The sequence below is a fragment of the Onychostoma macrolepis genome, chromosome 19, assembly GCF_012432095.1.
Source record: "Onychostoma macrolepis isolate SWU-2019 chromosome 19, ASM1243209v1, whole genome shotgun sequence".
NCBI lineage: Eukaryota > Metazoa > Chordata > Actinopteri > Cypriniformes > Cyprinidae > Onychostoma > Onychostoma macrolepis.
Genome location: NC_081173.1, coordinates 22,122,494 through 22,143,257, shown reverse-complemented (window position 1 = coordinate 22,143,257; position 20,764 = coordinate 22,122,494). Strand labels below are relative to the sequence as shown.

The following is a 20,764-nucleotide window of genomic DNA, read 5'->3' as shown; positions in this document are numbered from 1 at the left end:
CTAGACACACAATGAGAGCATCTCTGTAAAACCCTCTTTTATTTCCACAAACAAGCCCCACATTGATCATGAAGAGCTGTACAGTTCTGTTTAGCATTTGAGAATCATTACAAAAAAACAAAAAATAAGATGGTGCACCTGAAGCCACCATGGAATGGCCACTTTAAATATCAAAAGCAGATGGTGAACATCCTATTTAATGCTTATCCCTCAAACAAATTTTCTGATGAAGACCAACATCACTTAAAAACAGATTAAATCATTGACCATTTACCCCAATATGGGTAATTAATTTATTCAAAAACAACATTCTCAGCTTCACCATAATTCACTTAACACTCCTCCCCCCACCCATGTATGATCCCTGATCTGTTTTTGTCTTGCATTAGATAACTCAGTTCTTTTTGCTTTTCGGTGAGTCGTACTTCCTCTTGCTGGAGTACCACAGGAGCAGAGGAATGCCAATGGAGGGAAGGGTCATGACACCAAAAGCTGCCCAGTCTAGCTTTTAGAAAAACAGAGATTAGATTTCAATTAGGGCTGGTAATTCAACGTGTTAATTAGATTAGTTAATTACGGTGAAAAGTAACGCATTAAAATTAACGCATTTAATGCACTTGCCCCGCCCCAGACCTACGTGGGTCATCTGACATTTCATACAGTTGATTGATGACAAATATGAGGCAGGGCAACAACTCGCTGCGTGATGGAGCCTAGAGAACGTAGTAAGAATGTTCCTAAAATTCAAGATATGGGGCAAAAATGCCTCTGTTTGAGTTGTCATCTCATATTTAAATCATATAGTTAACCCAGGTGAAAAAGAAATATATTTAAATTGTGCTTTTTCAGACACACTTAATATATTTATATTATACTGTACTAATTGCATATTAAATGTATTATTTTGAAACAACTTTAAGTATATTAAGTGTATTTCAAGATATGCTTAAGTTCAATTTTAATCTATTTGTAATATATTTAATATATTGAAATTGTGTTAAATTGGAACCACTTTAAGTATATTTAATGCAATTTAAGTGTATTTTTAAAAATACATTTAAAATGTACTTGTGATATTTCATGAACTACAGGTAAGGTATATTTGAAGCATCGTTTTAATGTGCTTCAAGTACATTTCAATTGTATTTCAGCTTATTAGAAATGCATTAGCATTACACTATTATTATATTATATTTATTAGTATTATATTTTTCAATATACACACACGTACACTTTGATATTTAGAAAACTTTAATGTATTATATATTGTGTACATTACAAATATTCATGAAGTACATTAAAAAAAAGTACAGCAGCATATATACTTTGGTGAAAAACAAAAAAAAACATACTATTAAATGTATTAAAAATGCACTTGAAATACAAGTATGTTTATAGTATTTTTGTATTACTACAAACATACTCAAGTACATTTTAAAACATTATACAAAAAACATAAATGGAAAAAAAAGACTGAAATGCTATGGAAGAGCCATCTTATCCATTTGTAGAACATTTCAGTTATACCTGTATTACTGAAAAGTAAAGAATTTTACATCAATGAATAAATAAAAATTACAATGCAATTTTCTGAAGAAATAAAAACATGTAAAGTGAATAGATGTGTGTGCGAAGACTGAAGATGATAAAGTTCAAGCAACAGAATAGGGGGGGATGGAGGGGTTTTGGAGGTGGACAAAGAGATGGTGTAGGGATGGTGATGAGAGGATGACGATGATGCCCTGGCGGCTTAGATGGTGTTTGGCACATGGCACAGACCCAGAGCATCCCAGTGCTGACAACACACGGCAGAGTTGAGGGAGGGAGGAGCCAAGATGTAGATGGTGTGGCTGCCGACATCTGGGGGCCGACCGATGGAGACAGAGCTGGTGGATCCGAAGCCGCAGACTAAGGACCAATGGAGCTGAGCGTCGTCGCAGGTTCCGGAGACCTGGGCACAGCCTAGTCAGTAGTGTCTTGCAGCTTTAGAAAAAAAACAAAACAGAAACAAAATTAGATAACAGATTTTTACATGAATGACTGAAAAGAAGCACAAATTAGCTACCTGGAATGGACACATTGCTGACGTTTTTCTTCCAAGATTGACCGAATCCCCCTCTATTAGGCCTGATTCAAAAATCTATAACAGAGGTGATACGACATTAAAATATACTTACTATTCCCGTCTCTGCACTCAGATTTCAGTTTGTCTTCTATAGCAGCTGATCTAATAAAACAACAAATGTTAATACTTCTTACACGCACACACACAAAAAAGGCAAATGATGATTGATGATTTGTTTTCTATTTAAGAATGACAGAATAATGTACCTGGTCGGAAATATAGTCAAAAACCTTCCCAGCCTCAGCAGTTTCAGATGTACTGTATGCTTTTATAAGCAACCCTTCTTACAATTTCATCTTTGTTCTTATCTGTAATGAGAAATATATATATTAGAAAATAAAGTCATAAGGTTGTCAAGCTTGAACAAATATAGACACCAATCAACCAACACTACCACAGTTTGCTGATCAGCTCAAGACAAAGTAATAGTATGTTCATAATCATAGTTTTTCAAAGATCATTAACCTCATTACAATGAAGCCAAATTGTTCAGGAAATCAGAAATAAATATACTTCATGTTGCAAATAAAAGAATGTTAATGTTAACTAATTTTATTTTATTTTTTTCTGCCAATGCATGTGTCAAAAACATGACTGGTACAGACAAATAACGTTAATTAAATACAAATCTTACCTGAAGTCACAGTGAGGTACTGAAGCCAGACGCCATACACGCTCGCAGAAGCTGGTAAAATTAAGAACATACCGCTTTATGCCATGGTCTGTCTGAATACTCGATTCTGATTGGCTGGCAGGTGTTGATTAAATTCGTTGAACTGCACAGGTAGTTCCAGGTCAGTTTAATCACGTTCTATATTAATGCGCTTCCTATAAACATTGGTAACCATAGTAACATACAATTACAGTTTAATAGTAATACAGACGAAAATAACCGTCATTTTTATCGTTTCGGTCAAATATTGCAGCACAAATATTATTAACATCTTTAATATGTGAATGCTGGCAAATGACCATGGCATAAACGTGATAATCAACGGCTAGCTGTACATTAAACATTTGAATGTACTCCGCCGCGCGTCGGGTGGCTCTTCGCCTCCAAGTCCTGCATTCAAATCGTTTAATGCACAGATATGCACTGACCTGGAACTACCTGTGCAGTTCAACTAATTTAATCAACACCTGCCAGCCAATCAGAATGTTTGTTAAAAATGTTTTATATAAACATAATAATATCGTACTTTTCCAAATATTAAAATTATAAATACATATTTGCCTACTGCAATATAAAGTACATTAAAAACCTACTAAAATATACTTTAAGTAAGGGTAATATAGCCTATGTTTTCTGTAAATACACTAAAACAACACTAAAAGTATGCTTGTGTTTAGTATATTCCTTAAAAGTGTAACTAAGAATATATTTATTAACATAGTATTTCGACTATACTTTTTAGAAATATAGTTATAGTGTGCTTGTGTTTAGCATATTCCTTAAAAGTGTAATTAAGCATATATTTATTACCAACGTATTTCTAGTATACTTTTTTAAAATACATTAAAAATATGCTTGTGTTTAGCATATTTTTTAGAAGTATAACTAAGCATATATTTAATACAAAAGTACTTCTAGTATACTTTTTAGAAATATATTAAAATGCAATTCAATATATTTTTAATGCACTTCAAATAAGCATGTTGGGAATACAAATGTATTATAAACATACTACTGTTACATCCTCTGTCGTGTCTGTCATGTGTTCCCGCCTCTTGTTTCCATATTTGGTCTTGTTCCTGTCCTTGTTACGTGTGTGATTATTAGTTAAGTCTTGTCCAGCCGTGTTTCAGTAATTATCAGTGATTGTCATGTGTATTTAGTTCCTGCCTGTTTAGTTAGTGTTTGTCTGGTCTACTCGTTATTCCCCGGTGTTCCTGTCTGTGTGAACCTTGCTTTGTCTTGCCCTGTCCTGATGTCCTCATTAAAGACTGTTATTTTGAAGTATCTCCTCGTCTGCGTGTTCCTCGTTCCTCCCTGCTGTGTGCACTGTAACAACTACTTGAATTTCAAGTATATTTTTAATACATTTAATACTACGTCTTTTTCACCTGGGAAGCAATAACACACGAGCAATAGGCTAAGTGCAATATCACTTAGTGATACTGATACGGAGTCCAAATGTGATACTGATCTCATACAACAGTAAGTTCAGTAAGTAAGAACTTAATATTGTGTTATTTTAGACACAATGTTATCTGTTTTGCTCAATTTTGCCAACGAAAATATAAAGACAACTGCAGAACTGTTCGTCTCCGAGCAACACACAGCGGCATTTCATTTCTTAATGCACGTTTTGAACGAACTGGGCAAATCATTCGGCGCGTTGAACCATTGGCCATAGGCGTGTTGGCGGTGTATGACATCAAAGTACTGCGAGAGCAATTCAAAAGCATAAGGAGCTGTCTGCTCTCTATAGCTCCTGCGGTACTTTGACGTCACACACCAATCGGTCTGATGGTGATGATCCGCTTCAAATCGAACAAGCCTAATGATTCAATGAACCATTCATAAAGAACCATTTACTTCACTCCTGAATGAATCAGCCATTTGAACGAATCAAATGAATAAATGACTCGATGACTTAATCATTAAGACATTTACCACCACCTACTGGCAGTTTTAGTTTATTATTTAGAGGATAATTTCATTAAATAAATAATTTCATATTTCCATAGTAATAATAAAATTATTAAAGGTATAGTTCACCCACCCAAAAATGACAATTGTGTCATTTACTCTCCCTCATGGTCCAAAAGAGTATGTGTAATAAATTTTATCAAACAAAATATTTCTTGCCAAAGCTACTTTTTGCAATGTCTGTTTGATGCTTTACACAACAATGACTTTAAATGATCTTTCAGGAGTAATTTCTCAGCCAAAGTTGATGTGTGATTAATTAGATTAATTAATTGCATCATGTAATTAATTAGATAAAAAAACAATTTTAATCGCTTACCAGCCCTAATTTCAATATAACAGCACAGGCTATCATACACTAAAGACCATTATACACAATTTTCTATATTAAAACACTTACGTAATGTGGAGAAAAGCATCTGTCAAACTCTCTCTGGGCGAGGATGCCTCCCTGACCCGGAGCACTTGTGTAACCAACCTGAGCAATGTGAGAAAAGTCTAAAGTTAACAGCCAGTAACTACATTTACATGGACTGTAATAATAAAACATTAAGCCAAATGTTGATTTTTGGCATTAATATCGTAAAAATGCTCTCTCAATATCATCGCTAATTTAAGCACAGTAAAAAAAAAAAAAAAAACATTTCCTTATGCTGACTGTGTATATGAAAAGTAGCATGGGACTCCACTCACCACAACCTGTCCACCCTCCTGGGCCAGGTAACTAACAGAAGCAGAGGTGAAGTTGAAGTATCCAGCTTTTAGAGGCCGGAGAACCACTGTGTGAGAAACATTACTGGCACTGTGGAGAGGATGAGTTAAGGAACAGTCTACTAAAGAACAAAAATAAATAAATGCATCCCATCCTGAGAGTCTGATACAGTACTGATATCAGTAAAACAGGCTCCATCTCTGCGTGCTCACACTCTGCTCTGGTTTAAAAGAACGCAGCTGCCTCGACTGCACAGGCCTGGACAGCCTCTTCCCCGCTGGCTCCATGGTTTCGCTACACGCAGGTTACAGCCACATCAAAATATTCTTCCAAAAACATAACAAAAAAACAGGTGCACAAGCAAAGTTGCACAAACACAGATGTGAAACAGTGTCAAATACATATACCATTCGGTTTATATTTTCACACTACCTGTTTCTCACTCTCTCAGGGAAGCGGAACAGCTGCTACAGGATAAGCCACAAGGCTGTTTCCTGCTGAGGCTCAGCGAGTCAAAGATCGGCTTTGCGCTGTCTTACAGGTACTTTATTTGAAAAGTACCCTTTAGAACAAACTGACACAGCTCTCTGTACCCACCTCCATCTGTCAGTGGATCACCAGCTTCCTGACAGACAGGCAGCAGCTAGTGAGGCTGGGAAAACTCACATCCAACACCCGCACCATCAGCACTGGTGCCCCTCAGGGCTGCGTTCTCTCCCCACTGCTCTTCTCCCTCTACACAAATGACTGCACCTCTAAAGACCCCTCTGTCAAGCTCCTGAAGTTTGCAGATGACACCACAGTCATCGGCCTCATCCAGGACGGCGATGAGTCTGCTTACAGACAGGAGGTTAAGGAGCTGGCTGTCTGGTGCAGTCACAACAACCTGGAGCTTAACACGCTCAAAACTGTGGAGATGATAGTGGACTTCAGGAGAAACCCCCCTGCTCTCCCCCCACTCACCATTATGAACAGCACAGTGGCTTCAGTGGAGTCATTCAGGTTCCTGGGCACCACTGAAGTGGGACAATCACATTGACTCCATCGTGAAAAAGGCCCAGCAGAGGTTGTACTTCCTTCGTCAGCTGAAAAAGTTCAACCTGCCACAGGAGCTGCTGAAACAGTTTTATTCAGCTGTTATTGAGTCGGTTCTGTGCTCCTCTATAAGGCTTGGGTCAGCCAGCAAATCAGATTTAAGAAGACTTCAACGGACTGTTAGGACCAGTACCGTTTCTAGGCATAGGCGAGCTAGGCGGTCGCCTAGGGCGCCATCAGCTGAAGGGGCGCCAATGAGCACACGTACTGGTACTACATTTTAGCAGGGTTGTGATAAAGAGTGGCACGGACACCCTGAAATATGACTGCCGCCCCCACTGGATCCCCAACATCATTGGGCTAGAGTACTGTCAATCTGATGATGCCTGTATGCCATTGGATCAGAGCGCTCTGAATTGCTGCCTGATTGTTGCATGCTTGCATTTGGAGCGCTCATCAACGCCATTAGATCAATGGGCTAATGGGATCAGTGCTTTGGCAAGGTAACGCTTTTTTGTTTTGTTTTTTTGCCATGCAATAAAACTAAGTTCAAAGGCCAATTTAAAATATTGGTACAGTAAATAAAGTGCACAAAATCAGTATTTTGTTTAGGCAGTATTTGTGGCAGTTGATGAATCCTGTTGCGAGATTTGTCCAAAAGGCGTGCGTTTTTGCGCCAATGCATTGTTAAAGGATCAGCGTGTCATGTAATATTCCCATATAAACTTTAACAGCCAATTAAAAAATATTGGTATAGTAAAATTCGCTAATTCACGAAATCAATACATCCTTTATTAAACCGCTTTGTCGCGTTTAATACATCCTTATGAAGGTGTCGAAATGCTGATAAATTAATTCAATTCTAACAGCACTTAATGGGAGATGAAGCGTCATACACATAGAGGGCAGAGCGTCACATTATTTAAAGGGGAAGTTCACGCCTTAATGAGTAGCAAAGGATTATTAAGTAGCTACATTGATTACTTTTATGCCACTGATCAGGCTTTTATATGTAGTTTGGGGCAACAAAGGGTTTTATAGGTTTGACTGAAATAATAATGCAATAACTGACACTTTAAATCAATGTTTCAAGCAACAACAACAAAACAATTGAACAAAAAACAGATAAAGACAAAAAGTAGCCATTGATAGTATCTAAAAATGTATCCAAATGTAATAAAATTAATTTATGTGTGATTTATGGGGGGTGCCAATAGGGATTTCGCCTAGGGCGTCAAATTGGCTAGAAACGGCCCTGGTTAGGACAGCAGAAAAGATCATTGGTGTGCACCTGCCCAGCCTTCAGGACTTGTACAACTCCAGAGTGAAGAAACGGGCAGGTAACATCATCAAAGACCCCTCTCACCCCGGACACAACCTGTTTGCACTTCTCCCTTCAGGCAGACGGTTCAGATCTCTGTGCACTAGAACATCTAGGCATGAAAACAGTTTTTTCCCCCATGCCATCTCCAGCTTAAATAGCTAACACATGGATCATTACCTGTGTTCTGTAATTCATTCTCCATCTTTAATTATTGCCTCTTTCTCAAGTATTATGTAAATACATATACATATCTGTTTATTTATACAGCTGTATATAGAGTAAATAATGCACAAATCTGTACATAAATCTACTGTTCCAGATTCATACTTATTATTATTATTATTATTATTACTATTATTATTATCTATTGTTAAGTCTTACTATTTAAATGTTTTTTTCTGTTCTCATGCCAGATGTGTATGTATGCATGTATGTATGTACCAGGAGCACCTTAAAAAAAACCACAACAAATTCCTCGTGTGTTTGAGCACACCTGGCGAATAAAGCTAATTCTGATTCTGATTCTGATTGGCTGTCAAAGTTCGTATCGTTCATCAGCAGGAAAAAACTGTTCTGAAAGTAATTCCAAAGATATCATTCCTCATTGCTGTTATAGTTGGACTACCTTATTCTCATTCTATTAGAATGATTATTAAAAATTGTTCAAGTTTTAGTCCTTGGTATAGACAGGCCTTAAGAATGTTATTGTGTTGGATTAAAACATTGTTAAATATACAATGAGGTAATAAGTAAAACTGACTGTTGTACAACATACAGTAGTGGTGTTTTGTTCCTGAATGTATCAGAGTATGCACAAACCGGTTGTGTGAATGATTCAATTACTCACTAATAAAACAGTCATTTCTTTTGTTACTGGACGAATCAATGTTTAAACAAATCAGTTGAGTAAATGATTTAAACAACTCACTCATAAAGACAGACTTGCTCATCACCTACTGGCAACCTAAAATATCAAATCAAGTCATCTGCACACTACGGGTCCCCTTAAGGGACATGGTGGTGGGAATTATATAAAAATGATTAAAAATTATATATATATAATATACACACAGCTACACAATGTATTTTTCCTTTACCAATTATGGAAATGTACAAATTACTTATTTCTCGAAAATGTTTGTCTTACATAGATTTTTTTTAAATGAAATATTTACCTTGTGAGCCATGGGCTGCCATTGATCTTCATAAATATTAATTTCTCAGTTGTGCACATACATCAGTTTGTTCCGTCATCATTTTCACAACATATTTTAATATTAAAATTTTTACACACAGTTAACTTTGCGTAAAACATATTTTTTAAATGAAAAAAATAATAATAATAAAAATAAACGGGCTGTAAAAGGATAAAACTAATTGGCCTACATGACTAATTTAAAGATTTGTTTTATCTGATAATGCAAAAGAAATCGTAAAAATAAATGTGCTGCTTATAGACAATGATTTATGGAACAGATCTTTCACAAAACAGATAAATATTAATAAAAACACACAGGAAAATGCAAACACCGATCTTTTAATTAATGCAAACCTACCATAATTACATTAGCCCAGGGTTCTCAAACTCAGTTCCTGGAGGGCACTGCAGAGTTTAGATGCAACCCTAATTAAACACACCTGATCCAACTAATCAAGTCCTTCAGGCTTATTTGAAAACTACATGGTTTGCGTGTTGGAGCAGGGTTGGAACAAAACTCTGAAGGGCTGCGGCCCTCCAGGAACTGAGTTTTACACCCCTGCATCAGCCTATGTTAAATTGTACAGTTAGTTATAAATTATGTTATCAAATAAAGTTAATAAAACAAAAATCTCAGAGTGTCTCGTTTGACAATCGCAAACCTTATGAACTTATAAATATATATATATAATATATATATATATTTATATATATAACATATTTAACAGACCCCAGAATGTTCGATCAGGATTCACCTGCTCCACATCCATCACACTTAACACTGGTGTACCACAGGGCTGTGTGCTAAGCCCGTTTCTCTACTCCCTCTTCACCTCCGACTGCAAGCCTGTGTATGGATCTAATTCCATCGTCAAGTTTGCAGACGACACCACGGTGATTGGCCTCATCAGTAACAACGATGAGACTGCCTATAGGGAGGAGATCCAGCACCTGGCCACATGGTGCACTGAAAATAACCTGCTCCTCAACACCACCAAAACGAAGGAGCTCATCGTGGACTTCAGGAAGGAGTCAAGAGGCACACACGACACCATCCACATCAATGGAATGGCTGTTGAGCGTGTCTCCAGTTTCAAGTTCCTGGGGATCCACATCTCGGCGGACATGTTGTGGAAAACCAACACCTCCAGCCTGGTCAAGAAGGCTCACCAGCGCCTCTTCTTTCTGAGGACACTGAGGAAGAATCAGCTCTCCTCTGCTATCCTGGTGAACTTCTATCGCTGCGCAATAGAAAGCATCCTGACCAACTGTGTCACAGTATGGTATGGGAGCTGCTCTGTTGCGGAGCGCAAGGCACTGCAGCGGTGGTGAAAACTGCCCAGCGCATCACAGGGACTCCACTACCTGCCATCGAACACATCCAGAGGAAACGCTGTCTGCATCGAGCTCGCAGCATCCTTAAGGACTCCTCTCACCCAGCCCACAGACTGTTTTCTCTCCTGCCCTCCGGTGGCGTTTCAGGTGCCTCCGGACCAGGACCAGCAGACTAAAGAACAGTTTCTTCCCCAGAGCTGTCTCTTTACTGAACTCTACCCCGTTGATCCACTTCCTCATATATTATTAACTCTTCTCTCCTACCTCACATCTGCCTTATTTGCACTACTGAATGTAAATTTTTATTACAGTAACAACTGTTTACTTTTGTATCTTGCACTACCATACCTAAATTGGATTATGCTCATTTGCACTGCCGACTGTTGTTACATTATCAATGCTTACATTAACATTTTGCACCGTATGTCTAATTGTAATACGCAATCACTTCCACTGCACTTTTACACCTTGTTTATAGTAATAGTCATCTGTATATATATTATATTGATAGTACATATCACCTGTAAATTCTGCTTATAGTAATAGCCATCTGTATATTTATTCACTATACATATTCACCTGTAAATTCTGTATATTTATTCACTATACATATTCACCTGTAAATTCTGTATATTTATTCACTATACATATTCACCTGTAATTTCTGTATATTTATTCACTACACATATTCACCTGTAAATTCTGTTTATATTAATAACCATCTTTCTATATATATTTATACATATACTCAGTACATATCCTTGTCCTGCACTTATTCAACCATTGTATATACTGCACTTGCTACTATTGCACTTCTGGTTAGACCTAAACTGCATTTCGTTGCCCTGTACCTGTACTTGTGTAATGACAATAAAGTTGAATCTAATCTAATCTAATCTAATCTAAATAGCAGTCAACAAAATCAACTCTCGAAAATGTACAGTATTGCACATTTGAGTGGTTTGAGTGGTATCCTGTAGACTGACTAACCACTGATGCTGGACTGCATAACCAAGAAAGAATGAAGCACTCTCCACATATTATCTTGATGAATTTCCACACAGAGGTGCGCAATAATGTAAGGAGGATGTTTTCTCTTCACTGTTATTATTATAGTTTAACTGGTGCAGTTTAACTGGTGACTGTGACAAGGATATATTCCTGATTTGTATTTTGTTTTGTGTTTTTTTTCTTTTTCTTTTTTTTGAGGATTCGTTGATTAACAAAGTTTATTGAAACAAAAATATTTACTCTCTCTTCTCATTAATTTAATGCATCCTTGCTGAATAAAAATATAAATTTCTTAAAAAACCTCACTGACTGCAAACTTTTGAACAGTATTGTACACTACCATTTAAGGTCTATTTAACAATGAATCCTAAAAAAAAAATCATCAGTTTACAATAAAATGTTTATCAGCACATCTGCTTTTTTTATATTGATAATAATCAGAAATGCTTCTTGAGCAGCAAATCAATATATCAGATTTATTTTTGAAGGATCATGTGACTAAAGACTGGAGTAATGATGCTGAAAATTCAGCTTTGATCACAGCAATAAATTACAATTTTAACATATTCAAATAAAAAACAGTTCTCTTGAATTGTAATATCATTTCAGAATGATATTGTTTTACTGTGTTTTTTTATTTAATTACAATAAATGGAGCTGTGGTGAGTATAAGAGACTTCTTTCAAAGATGCAAAAAATCCTACTGACCCCAGACTTTTGAACAGTTGTGTAAATTACAGCTATGATGTTCCTCCCACTTCAATAATACTGTGGCATATGTAGACTGTGTCTGTTCCCTGAATACTGAGAACAAATTATATGCTTACTAAGGTATATAGAATAAAATCGGATTCCGATTTAACCAAATTATAGCAAAGTAAGCTCTGGACTATTGATTAGGTATGGCTCGATACCATAATTTTGGCTTCGGTACGATACCAGAATGTAATACCTCGGCATCAATACTAAATCAATACCATAGGTGACAAATATCCAGCCTCAAAAGATAAGTGAATTGAATTTTATTAAAATAATAATAATAAAAAACAGATTCATATCTTAATACATTTGTATCAAACTGTAACAAAAAACCTACAGGGAACATAGGCTACATTTTGATGTTGGAGAAAAAAATATATATAACTGAAGTAATAAAATGAAAATATATTCAAATCTTCTTATCTTTTCAGTTCAAACGCATAGTGCAAACAAAATGTCTCAAAATGTAACAAAAACCTACTGGGAATATAGGTTACATTTTGACTGAGTTTGAAGGAAAAAAACAAAACAACTGAAGTAATGCAATTAATGCAACAAATGTTGCTTTATTGTAAAGTGTTATTCTAACAGTCAAAGTAATATTCAAAATAACGTTATTATTTCTCTCTCTCAGATTGTTTTCAGATTTCAGCCTCAGATAGCCAAAGAAAAAGTATTAAATATAAATCTCACTCGCTCTCTCGGCTGCTTCATATTAGCGGTCGGCAGCGCGGCAGAAACATTCCCTTCATATTATTGATACTAAAATTAATATAGCAAAACTCTTGCTTAATTCAAATTCAAGTAATATTCGATTGTATGAAATGCAAGCGCATATATTACGTGACCAAAACTTCACTGGTTCTAGCGTGTCACACACGCACATTTGCACTTGTATCACATCTGTATGTGCACTGATCAGTTGTAAATAAAAGTTCAAATTAAATCTGAATTTATGAATGATGCACTCACCTGTCGATCTCTTAATTCTCTGAAAAGATCAGGATGAGCAAGCGACAAATGCTTAAAAAAATTGATATGTTGCCTCCTGTGGCAACACATGATTTATAGCAACGCTTGCATACAGGTGCAGTACGGTCAGTTCGTTCACCTTTGTCATCTGTTTTGAATGCAAAGTAATGCCATATTTCACGTCTACTGTTCTCTTTATTTATTCATTTTGGGTGCGTGGATAGAGTTTCATCTGTTTGATCGCGTTGTTCTGTTGTAACATTTACCGGTTGCGGAGCAATTTGGGAAACACTGCCACCTACAGGTGCACTTCGCAACAGCAGCGTATGAAATACCGAATTGAGCAAAATTATGATATCGTACCGTTTGAAACATAATATATACCGGTAATTTTCCATCCCTACTATTGATAGTACCCAGAATATCAAAGTCCAGTAAAGGAGGCAGAGCTTTTTCGCATTTTACTCTTAAACTCTCGAATTGCCTTCTGATAATGTTTGGGACTCAGACACACTCTCTCTGTTTAAATCTAGATTAAAAATACATCTTTTTAGCCAAGTATTCACATCTCATAACCGTGTTCTCTAGTAATAAATGCACATGATCATCTTTTGCCTGAAATAATATGAACGACATCTATGTTAATCCTTCTCCTTTTGTTTTCCTGTTTCTATCTCTCAGGTTGCCCATCCCAGTGTTACTACATTTTGGATCCAGCCTAACTTGTGGTGACTTCAGATGATGCCAACATTCATGAAGACTCCAGATGATGGCAACTCTAGATGAACATACAAACCTGACAAATATTATGTATTGTAATCATTGCCTTAAATCATATGTTTAGTGATTTTCAACCCACTTTGTATTGTTACTATGATGGTAATATATGTGAACGAACAATGTTTAATCTTTCTCTGCATGAGTTCCTATAACAGAGCTGAGGAGACGTGAGGCGTACGGATCCATGTGCAAGCTTTTATTTAGAAACATAGTCAAACACAGGCAGGGTCAAACATCGGCAGGTATGGCATGGGCAAGACACAGAGTAATCCTAGGACAAGCTTGGGTCGATGATCGGCGAACAATATCCAACATGGTAAGGCAGAGAGATAATCCAGGTACAAGAACAATAGTCCAAGCGAGGTGCAAACAGAGTCCGAAACGGCAAGGCAAAGGGTTAATCCAGGAAACATGGGCAGGAATCAAAACACGAGAAAACAGGCAAGGCAAGACTATGACAACTAAGTGAGCTCCGTAGAGTAGCTATCGCTAGGAGAGTGATAAATGCTATACAATATTCGGCAATCTGACTAAGGAAGTCCATGGCTTAAGTAAGCTGTGTGATCAGTGCAATCAGCTGTGGTTGTGTGTGTGTCGTCAGTGCAATGGATGATGGGTATTGTAGTCCGTGGGTGACGTGCAACAGTAGTGTAGTGCAAGAGTCAATTTGATGGAAGGGCGACCTCTGGTGCCCCCCCCCCTCCCCCAAAACAGTAAAATCCGGGTGGGTGGTGGAGCGGAGGCGGAACAGGTCCACGTGGGAAGACCGGGGACTGAGGGAGAGCAGGACACCCAGGCAGAACCGGCAAAGCAGGAAGCCAGGGCAGAGCAGAGAACCAAGGCGGAGCAGGGAACTAGAGTGGAGCCGACGGAGCAGGAAACTAGGGTGGAACCGGAGACCAGGAGCCCACTGAGACACAATACAGACTTTTATGGCCCCAAGGACCAAGGCAGGGAACACAAAAAGTTCATCAGTAGTTTCACTGGTGGCAACTGAACAGGCAGACAGATCAGTGACTGAAGTAGAACAGACAGACAGTTCACAATAAAACGCATTGGTGGGAATGGGATTGGCAGATAGTTCACAATCAAGGGCATTGCCATAGGCTGTAGTAGACGGTTCATTATTAGTTGTCTTAACTGAAGCTGGACTAGTAGCCATTTCAGTGACTGAATCTGGACAGACAGATAGTTCATAATCAGATTAATTGACTGACACCGGATGAATAGGCTGTTCATTTGTGACCTCCTTGGCAATGACAGGGTTAATAGAGCATACAGAAAGTTCTTTTAAGGCTTCCATGGACATGACAGGCAGGAATGGGAGTTCCAGGACGGCCCTTGTAACCATAACAGAACAGTCAGGAAGTTCACAGACAGCATCCATAGCCGTAACAGGACTGGACGAGGATTCATATACGGCCTCCATAGCCGTGACAGGACTGGACGAGAATTCATATACGGCCTCCATAGCCGTGACAGGACAAGGATTCATTGACGGCCTCCATAGCCGTGACAGGACAGGACAAGGATTCATAGATGGTTACCACTGACACCTCTGCAGCAGATGCCGCCACCTCTGGAGGTTCTACAGTGGTAACATCAAGGAACAGGTAGAGTTCATTAACAGGACAGGTACAGTGCTCAACTACGGTTCCTTTGACCGTGATATGACGGGCTGGACATGAATTGCTGGGCGCCACCACCACGCAAGGAGCTGAAGCGAGCACCGCCGCTTCAGGAGGTTCTGCAGCATGCGCCGCCACCTCTGGAGACATCACAGTGGACTTCGCCACCTCGAGCAGTTCTGTGGTGGTGTACGCAGCACAAACGCAACATAAAGCGATCCCTATCATGGGAAGCGCTTCAGACAAGGCAATTAGTTCAGAAACAGAAGGGTTGGAGTGAGTGGATTTGGGGATACCAGCTGTGCGTGCAGACACCAGCGGTGCATCCCTCACACTGGATACCAGACTGAGAAATCGAAGAACTGACCTTGAATATCTGGGTTCAACAGACAGGAGGTGACGTGATTCTAAATGATCCGCTGTGACGTGACAAGACTCTGGCAGAACTGCTGTGACGTGACGAGACTCTGGCAGATCAGCTGTGACGTGACGAGACTCTGGCAGATCAGCTGTGACGTGACGTGACTCTGGACGATCAGCTGTGACTTGACTGGACTCTGGAACAGTAGCCATGACGGGATGAAATCCTGATAGGCCGGCCTTGGCATGGCGAGGCTCAGGTGTGGCGGCCATCTTGAGATGAGGCTCAGGTGTGGCAGGCTTGTCGTGAGCAGATTCGGGAATGGCAGCAATGTCGCGAGGAGGCTCTGGAAAATCAACTGAGACGTGGTGAGACTCTAGAACGACAGCCATTTTATGAAGAGACTCTTGAGTAGTAGCCATCTTGCACTGAAGCTCTTGAATAGCGGCCATGTTGTGAAGGAGCTCTTCAATGGCTGGCATGACGTGAGCAGGCTCTGAGGCAGCAGGCGTGGTGTGACTTGGCCTGATCATGATCAACTTTGACTTGGCCTGATTCATGAATGGCAGCAATGACATGACGGGGTGTTATTGTTGTCACCATTTTGTGAGTGCACTCTGGGGCAGCCACCATTTCAGTCACAGATGCGGCATCGCGTTCCTCCTCCACGACACCCACAGTGAATGGAGGGCCAACACACAACAAAGCATAGTCCATAAACTGCGCGAGTGAAGAGCGCGGACCCTCGCGTCTAAATTCAGACTGTAAAGGTTTATTTAACCCATCGCAGAAAATCTCAATCAAGAAAATGTCCGGTAAATCAGAATAATGAGCAATGGCTAAAAACTCTAATATGGTTCTCCAGTGATCGTGGGCCTTGTTTAAGGGCAAACAATAGTCTTGTTGTGTCCATACCTGACAAATGTCCGTCTTAAAAGCTGCTGGATCCTTGTAAGGCCGAGTATTCTGTAACGGAGCCGAGGAGACGTGAGGCGTACGGATCCATGTGCAAGCTTTTATTTAGAAACACAGGCAGGGTCAAACATCGGCAAACAGGTATGGCATGGGCAAGACACAGAGTAATCCTAGGACAAGCGTGGGTCGATGATCGGTGAACAATATCCAACAGGGTAAGGCAGAGAGATAATCCAGGTACAAGAGCAATAGTCCAAGCAAGGTGCAAACAGAGTCCGAAACAGCAAGGCAAAGGGTTAATCCAGGAAACACGGGCAGGAATCAAAACACGAGAAAACAGGCAAGGCAAGACTATGACAACTAAGTGAGCTCCGTAGAGTAGATATCGCTAGGAGAGTGATAAATGCTATATAATACTCGGCGATCTAAGGAAGTCCATGGCTTAAGTAAGCTGTGTGATCAGTACAATCAGCTGTGTGTGTGTGTGTGTGTGTGTGTGTGTGTCGTCAGTGCAATGGATGATGGGTATTGTAGTCCGTGGGTGACGTGCAACAGTAGTTTAGTGCAAGAGTCAATTTGATGGAAGGAGTTATTGACATATGGACATTAATTTGTTGCCAGAAGAAGCTCTCCGTTGATTCACAGTCACCTCGGGCTTTAAAGGATTTTTTTTTTTTTTTTTTTGTAACCTTGAATGCATTTTCTAAAGCTACTTTGATTGTGAAAAGCATTGTACCCTTACAACAGTCAACCATGTTTTTACTATGGTAAAACTAATAACCATAACCGTAGTAATCAGAGTTTTTTTCCCCTCAAAGGTTTTGATATCATGGTTCTACTATAGTAATATTTTAGTACTGCTGGAGTAAAACTGTGGTAACCATAGTTTTTGAATCCATGGTAAAGTTTGTAGTTACGGTTTACTACTATGCTGTAGTAAGACCATGGTTATGGTAGTTACTGTGGATTTACTACAACAATCATAGTTAAACCACGGTTGATTTTGTGGTTGTCTTTTGTACGGACATATGTGAACTGCATGCTTCTATTTGAAAGTCACATTGGATAGAACCATCTGATAAATATACCGTAAATGCTTTTGTATGTTTAATCTGTTCACTGAAAAGAAATTTGTAATTGCTATTGTACATTGTTTTTGATCCATTATTGTGTGCATTATTGTGTGGACCGCCAGCAAACAGTAATTATAAATCAGCGGCTCGTCAGTGGACCATTGTCGGAAAAGCGGCGGCTGCCGCTGGAATAACGATGAGCAAAACTCCGGTGAACCGCGAGCGGCGTCTGCCTTATTTTAGCTGGGGATATGACTGTTTGATGTACATATGAAATAATAATAATAACTAGATAAAAAAATTTGTCAAGGCAAACTTTAGGCTGGTATGGAAGCCCGTTTCCGCCACTGAATAAAAAATAAAACAAGGTAATTGCGTCTTTTTATCTCAGAATTCTGACTTTTTTTCTCGCAATTCTGAGATATAAACTCGCAATTCTGAGATATAAACTCGCAATTCTGAGATATAAACTCGCAATTGCGGGTTAATATCTCACAACTCTGACTTTCTCGCACAATAGGAAACCACTCTCCGTGTAAGGCTTTGCAGTGCTTTGTTCAATTTGCACTATCAAAAAGAACTAGATGAATGCTGCGTCTGAATATGATTTTTGAACAAACATACAAATGACTAATTATTCTCAATTTCTGTTTTGCGCTCGCGGTTGGACAGTACCATTACCGCCGGGCAGGGTGCGGGAGGGGGGACGGCGCGCACAGCTTTCAGACACAATATTCTTCATTTCTTTATATTTCTGAGTTTGAGGCAGCTTCTATCGCGTTATTTTAACAACAGCTGTCAGCCAAGCCAAAGACGTATTATTGTAACATGAGAGTGAGTATATGAATCCTTCACTCTCGCATAAAACGCGCTTTCATCTCTATGTTCTTGCTCTAGAATGATTTTATCTCCTATATTTAATGTTGTAAGATATCGACCAAGCAAGGCATCTCCGATGAAAATTGTAAATAAATTAAGGATTCATTATTGAGAAAATGAGAAACAAGAGACCAAAAAATGCAGATGAGCTGAAGGCCACTGTCAAAGAAACCTGGACTTCCATACCACCTCAGCAGTACCACAAACTGATCACCTCCATGCCACGCCGAATTGAGGCAGTAATTAAAGCAAAAGGAGCCCCTACCAAGTGTTGAGTACATATACAGTAAATGAACATACGTTCCAGAAGGCCAACAATTCACTAAAAATGTTTTTTCTTATGAAGTATTCTAATTTGTTGAGAGTGAATTGGTGGGTTTTTGTTAAATGTGAGCCAAAATCATCACAATTAAAAGAACCAAAGAATTAAACTACTTCAGTCTGTGTGCATTGAATTTATTTAATACACAAGTTTCACAATTTGAGTTGAATTACTAAAATAAATGAACTTTTCCACGACATTCTAATTTATTGAGATGTACCTGTATATATGACTTTACTACAAACAGCCTATAACCAAAAAAACCATGGTTACTAGATAAACCACGGTAACCACAAATTAACCATTGTATTGCTACACTAACCATAGTTTAACCATGGTATATGTAGTAAAACTGTGTTAATATAAATTCTAATACGGCGCTAAAAAAAAGAAAAGAAAAAAAAAAGAACATACTACACCTTTACCATAATAAAACCATGGTTAATTTTCCTAAGGGTAAAGAGAGGAAGAGTTTAATCATGACTTTCTTATTTAAGTGTTTAATGTCAAAGTTATAATATTATACACTAACAGGACACCTTACCCTTTTCCTCCCTCTAGAATGGCAGTTCTGAGGTTGCTGAAAGACCCTCAAATCTTAATCTAACAGGGGATCAGGTTTCTCCTGTGGATGTCCAGTATGCTCGAGTTAACAAACCCCCCAGAGCAGTATCAGAAAATACCCCCAACTTCAGTGCCCACCCTGACCTCCAGGGAGCGACAGCAGCCTTTACCCCTCCATCCATCCCAAACTTTGACACAACAGCAGCAGACCCGAAATACTGGAAACTGGAGCCCATGCACACTTATGAAGAAACCCCCCACACACGCAGTCGTCCAGAAGAGATCGACTGCTATGCCATGGGGTGGAGGAGGCAGGCGGCAGGGGATGAAGGTGAGAAACGAGGAAAACAAGCATCAAAACTTGCTCACGACTTACTAGTTTTGAACATTTCCTGTCTTGGAGTTCAAATATAATAATGACTTGAAATGGTTTCAAAAGAACCATGCCCTAAATAGGGTGACTAAAATAATACATATAAAACATGAAAATGCTTATTTGGTACATGTTTTTACCTTTTCTTCAGTGAACCTTCCAAAAAATCATCTGTATTCAGAGGTGAACATCAAGGGTGCCCAAGAAGGCTTTGCTATACCAAGACCCGGGCCTAGTCTTCCTCTTAGACCTCCCCCAAGATCTGCTCATGGTCCTTTGCGACCAGAGGTCGCTGGGCAGGTAAATATCCATGAGAATATTTTATGAGTGATATTTTGTGTAGTATATATAGTGCACAAGCTGTTATAAAAAATGCTAAATTTTATGATTTTTTCCCTCAGAGTTTTGGTGTGTCCCCACTGATGACTCCACCTCAGCAGTCTGGTTTTCGTCATTCAGAGCAGCCAAATCTGAACGCTTCCTCCAGTTCCATTTATGAGCAGATTCCTGAAAGACCAACCAGCTCTAAAGCATGTCTGCCCCCACCAAATCACAAACGCTGACCTCACAATTGTATAGACCTCTAACTTCACCAAAAGAGTGTTTCCTTTGTAAACACTTTGTATAACGAGATTTAAAAAACAGCATAGTGATATTAGGATGACATATATGTACCAAAACATAGCTTATAAGCTGTCTATACATTTATAAGGTTTGTTAATAGTGATCTCCCCATGGAGGTTGT

The 20,764-nt window shown here is 38.9% G+C and overlaps 2 protein-coding genes and 1 long non-coding RNA gene across 3 annotated transcripts; 1 reads left to right on the top strand and 2 right to left on the bottom strand.

Moving 5' to 3' along the window:
- Positions 1–164: 164 nt before the first annotated feature.
- Positions 165–5,688, bottom strand: LOC131525146 (translocon-associated protein subunit beta-like). Its single transcript, XM_058752517.1, has 4 exons — positions 5,684–5,688; positions 5,472–5,652; positions 5,179–5,256; positions 165–505 (listed from the first exon to the last, which is right to left on the bottom strand). The coding sequence occupies exons 1-4, from the start codon at positions 5,686–5,688 to the stop codon at positions 395–397; spliced, it is 375 nt and encodes a 124-aa protein (XP_058608500.1). The 3' UTR covers positions 165–394.
- Positions 512–4,038, bottom strand: LOC131525278 (uncharacterized). The gene is made up of 5 exons (XR_009267172.1): positions 3,811–4,038; positions 2,760–2,810; positions 2,332–2,433; positions 2,066–2,227; positions 512–1,983 (listed from the first exon to the last, which is right to left on the bottom strand). It is a non-coding gene; the product is annotated as an uncharacterized LOC131525278 (long non-coding RNA).
- On the top strand, positions 5,688–20,595 carry LOC131525145 (SH2 domain-containing protein 2A-like; the record flags this gene model as incomplete). Its single annotated transcript, XM_058752516.1, has 7 exons — positions 5,688–5,794; positions 5,942–6,031; positions 14,619–14,854; positions 18,004–18,092; positions 19,644–19,977; positions 20,171–20,319; positions 20,421–20,595. Coding segments are annotated over 7 exons (1,167 nt in total), but the record flags the coding sequence as incomplete, so codon positions are not given.
- Between the last annotated feature and the right edge of the window lie 169 nt (positions 20,596–20,764).

What these genes read in the sequence shown, in the direction of transcription:
- LOC131525146 (XM_058752517.1), bottom strand. An exon ending in AGGAGGGTGGACAGGTTGTG is followed by an intron (nt 5,257 to 5,471) that starts GTGAGTGGAGTC and finishes CACATTGCTCAG; the next exon opens with GTTGGTTACACAAGTGCTCC. An exon ending in GATGCTTTTCTCCACATTAC is followed by an intron (nt 506 to 5,178) that starts GTAAGTGTTTTA and finishes TTTTTCTAAAAG; the next exon opens with CTAGACTGGGCAGCTTTTGG.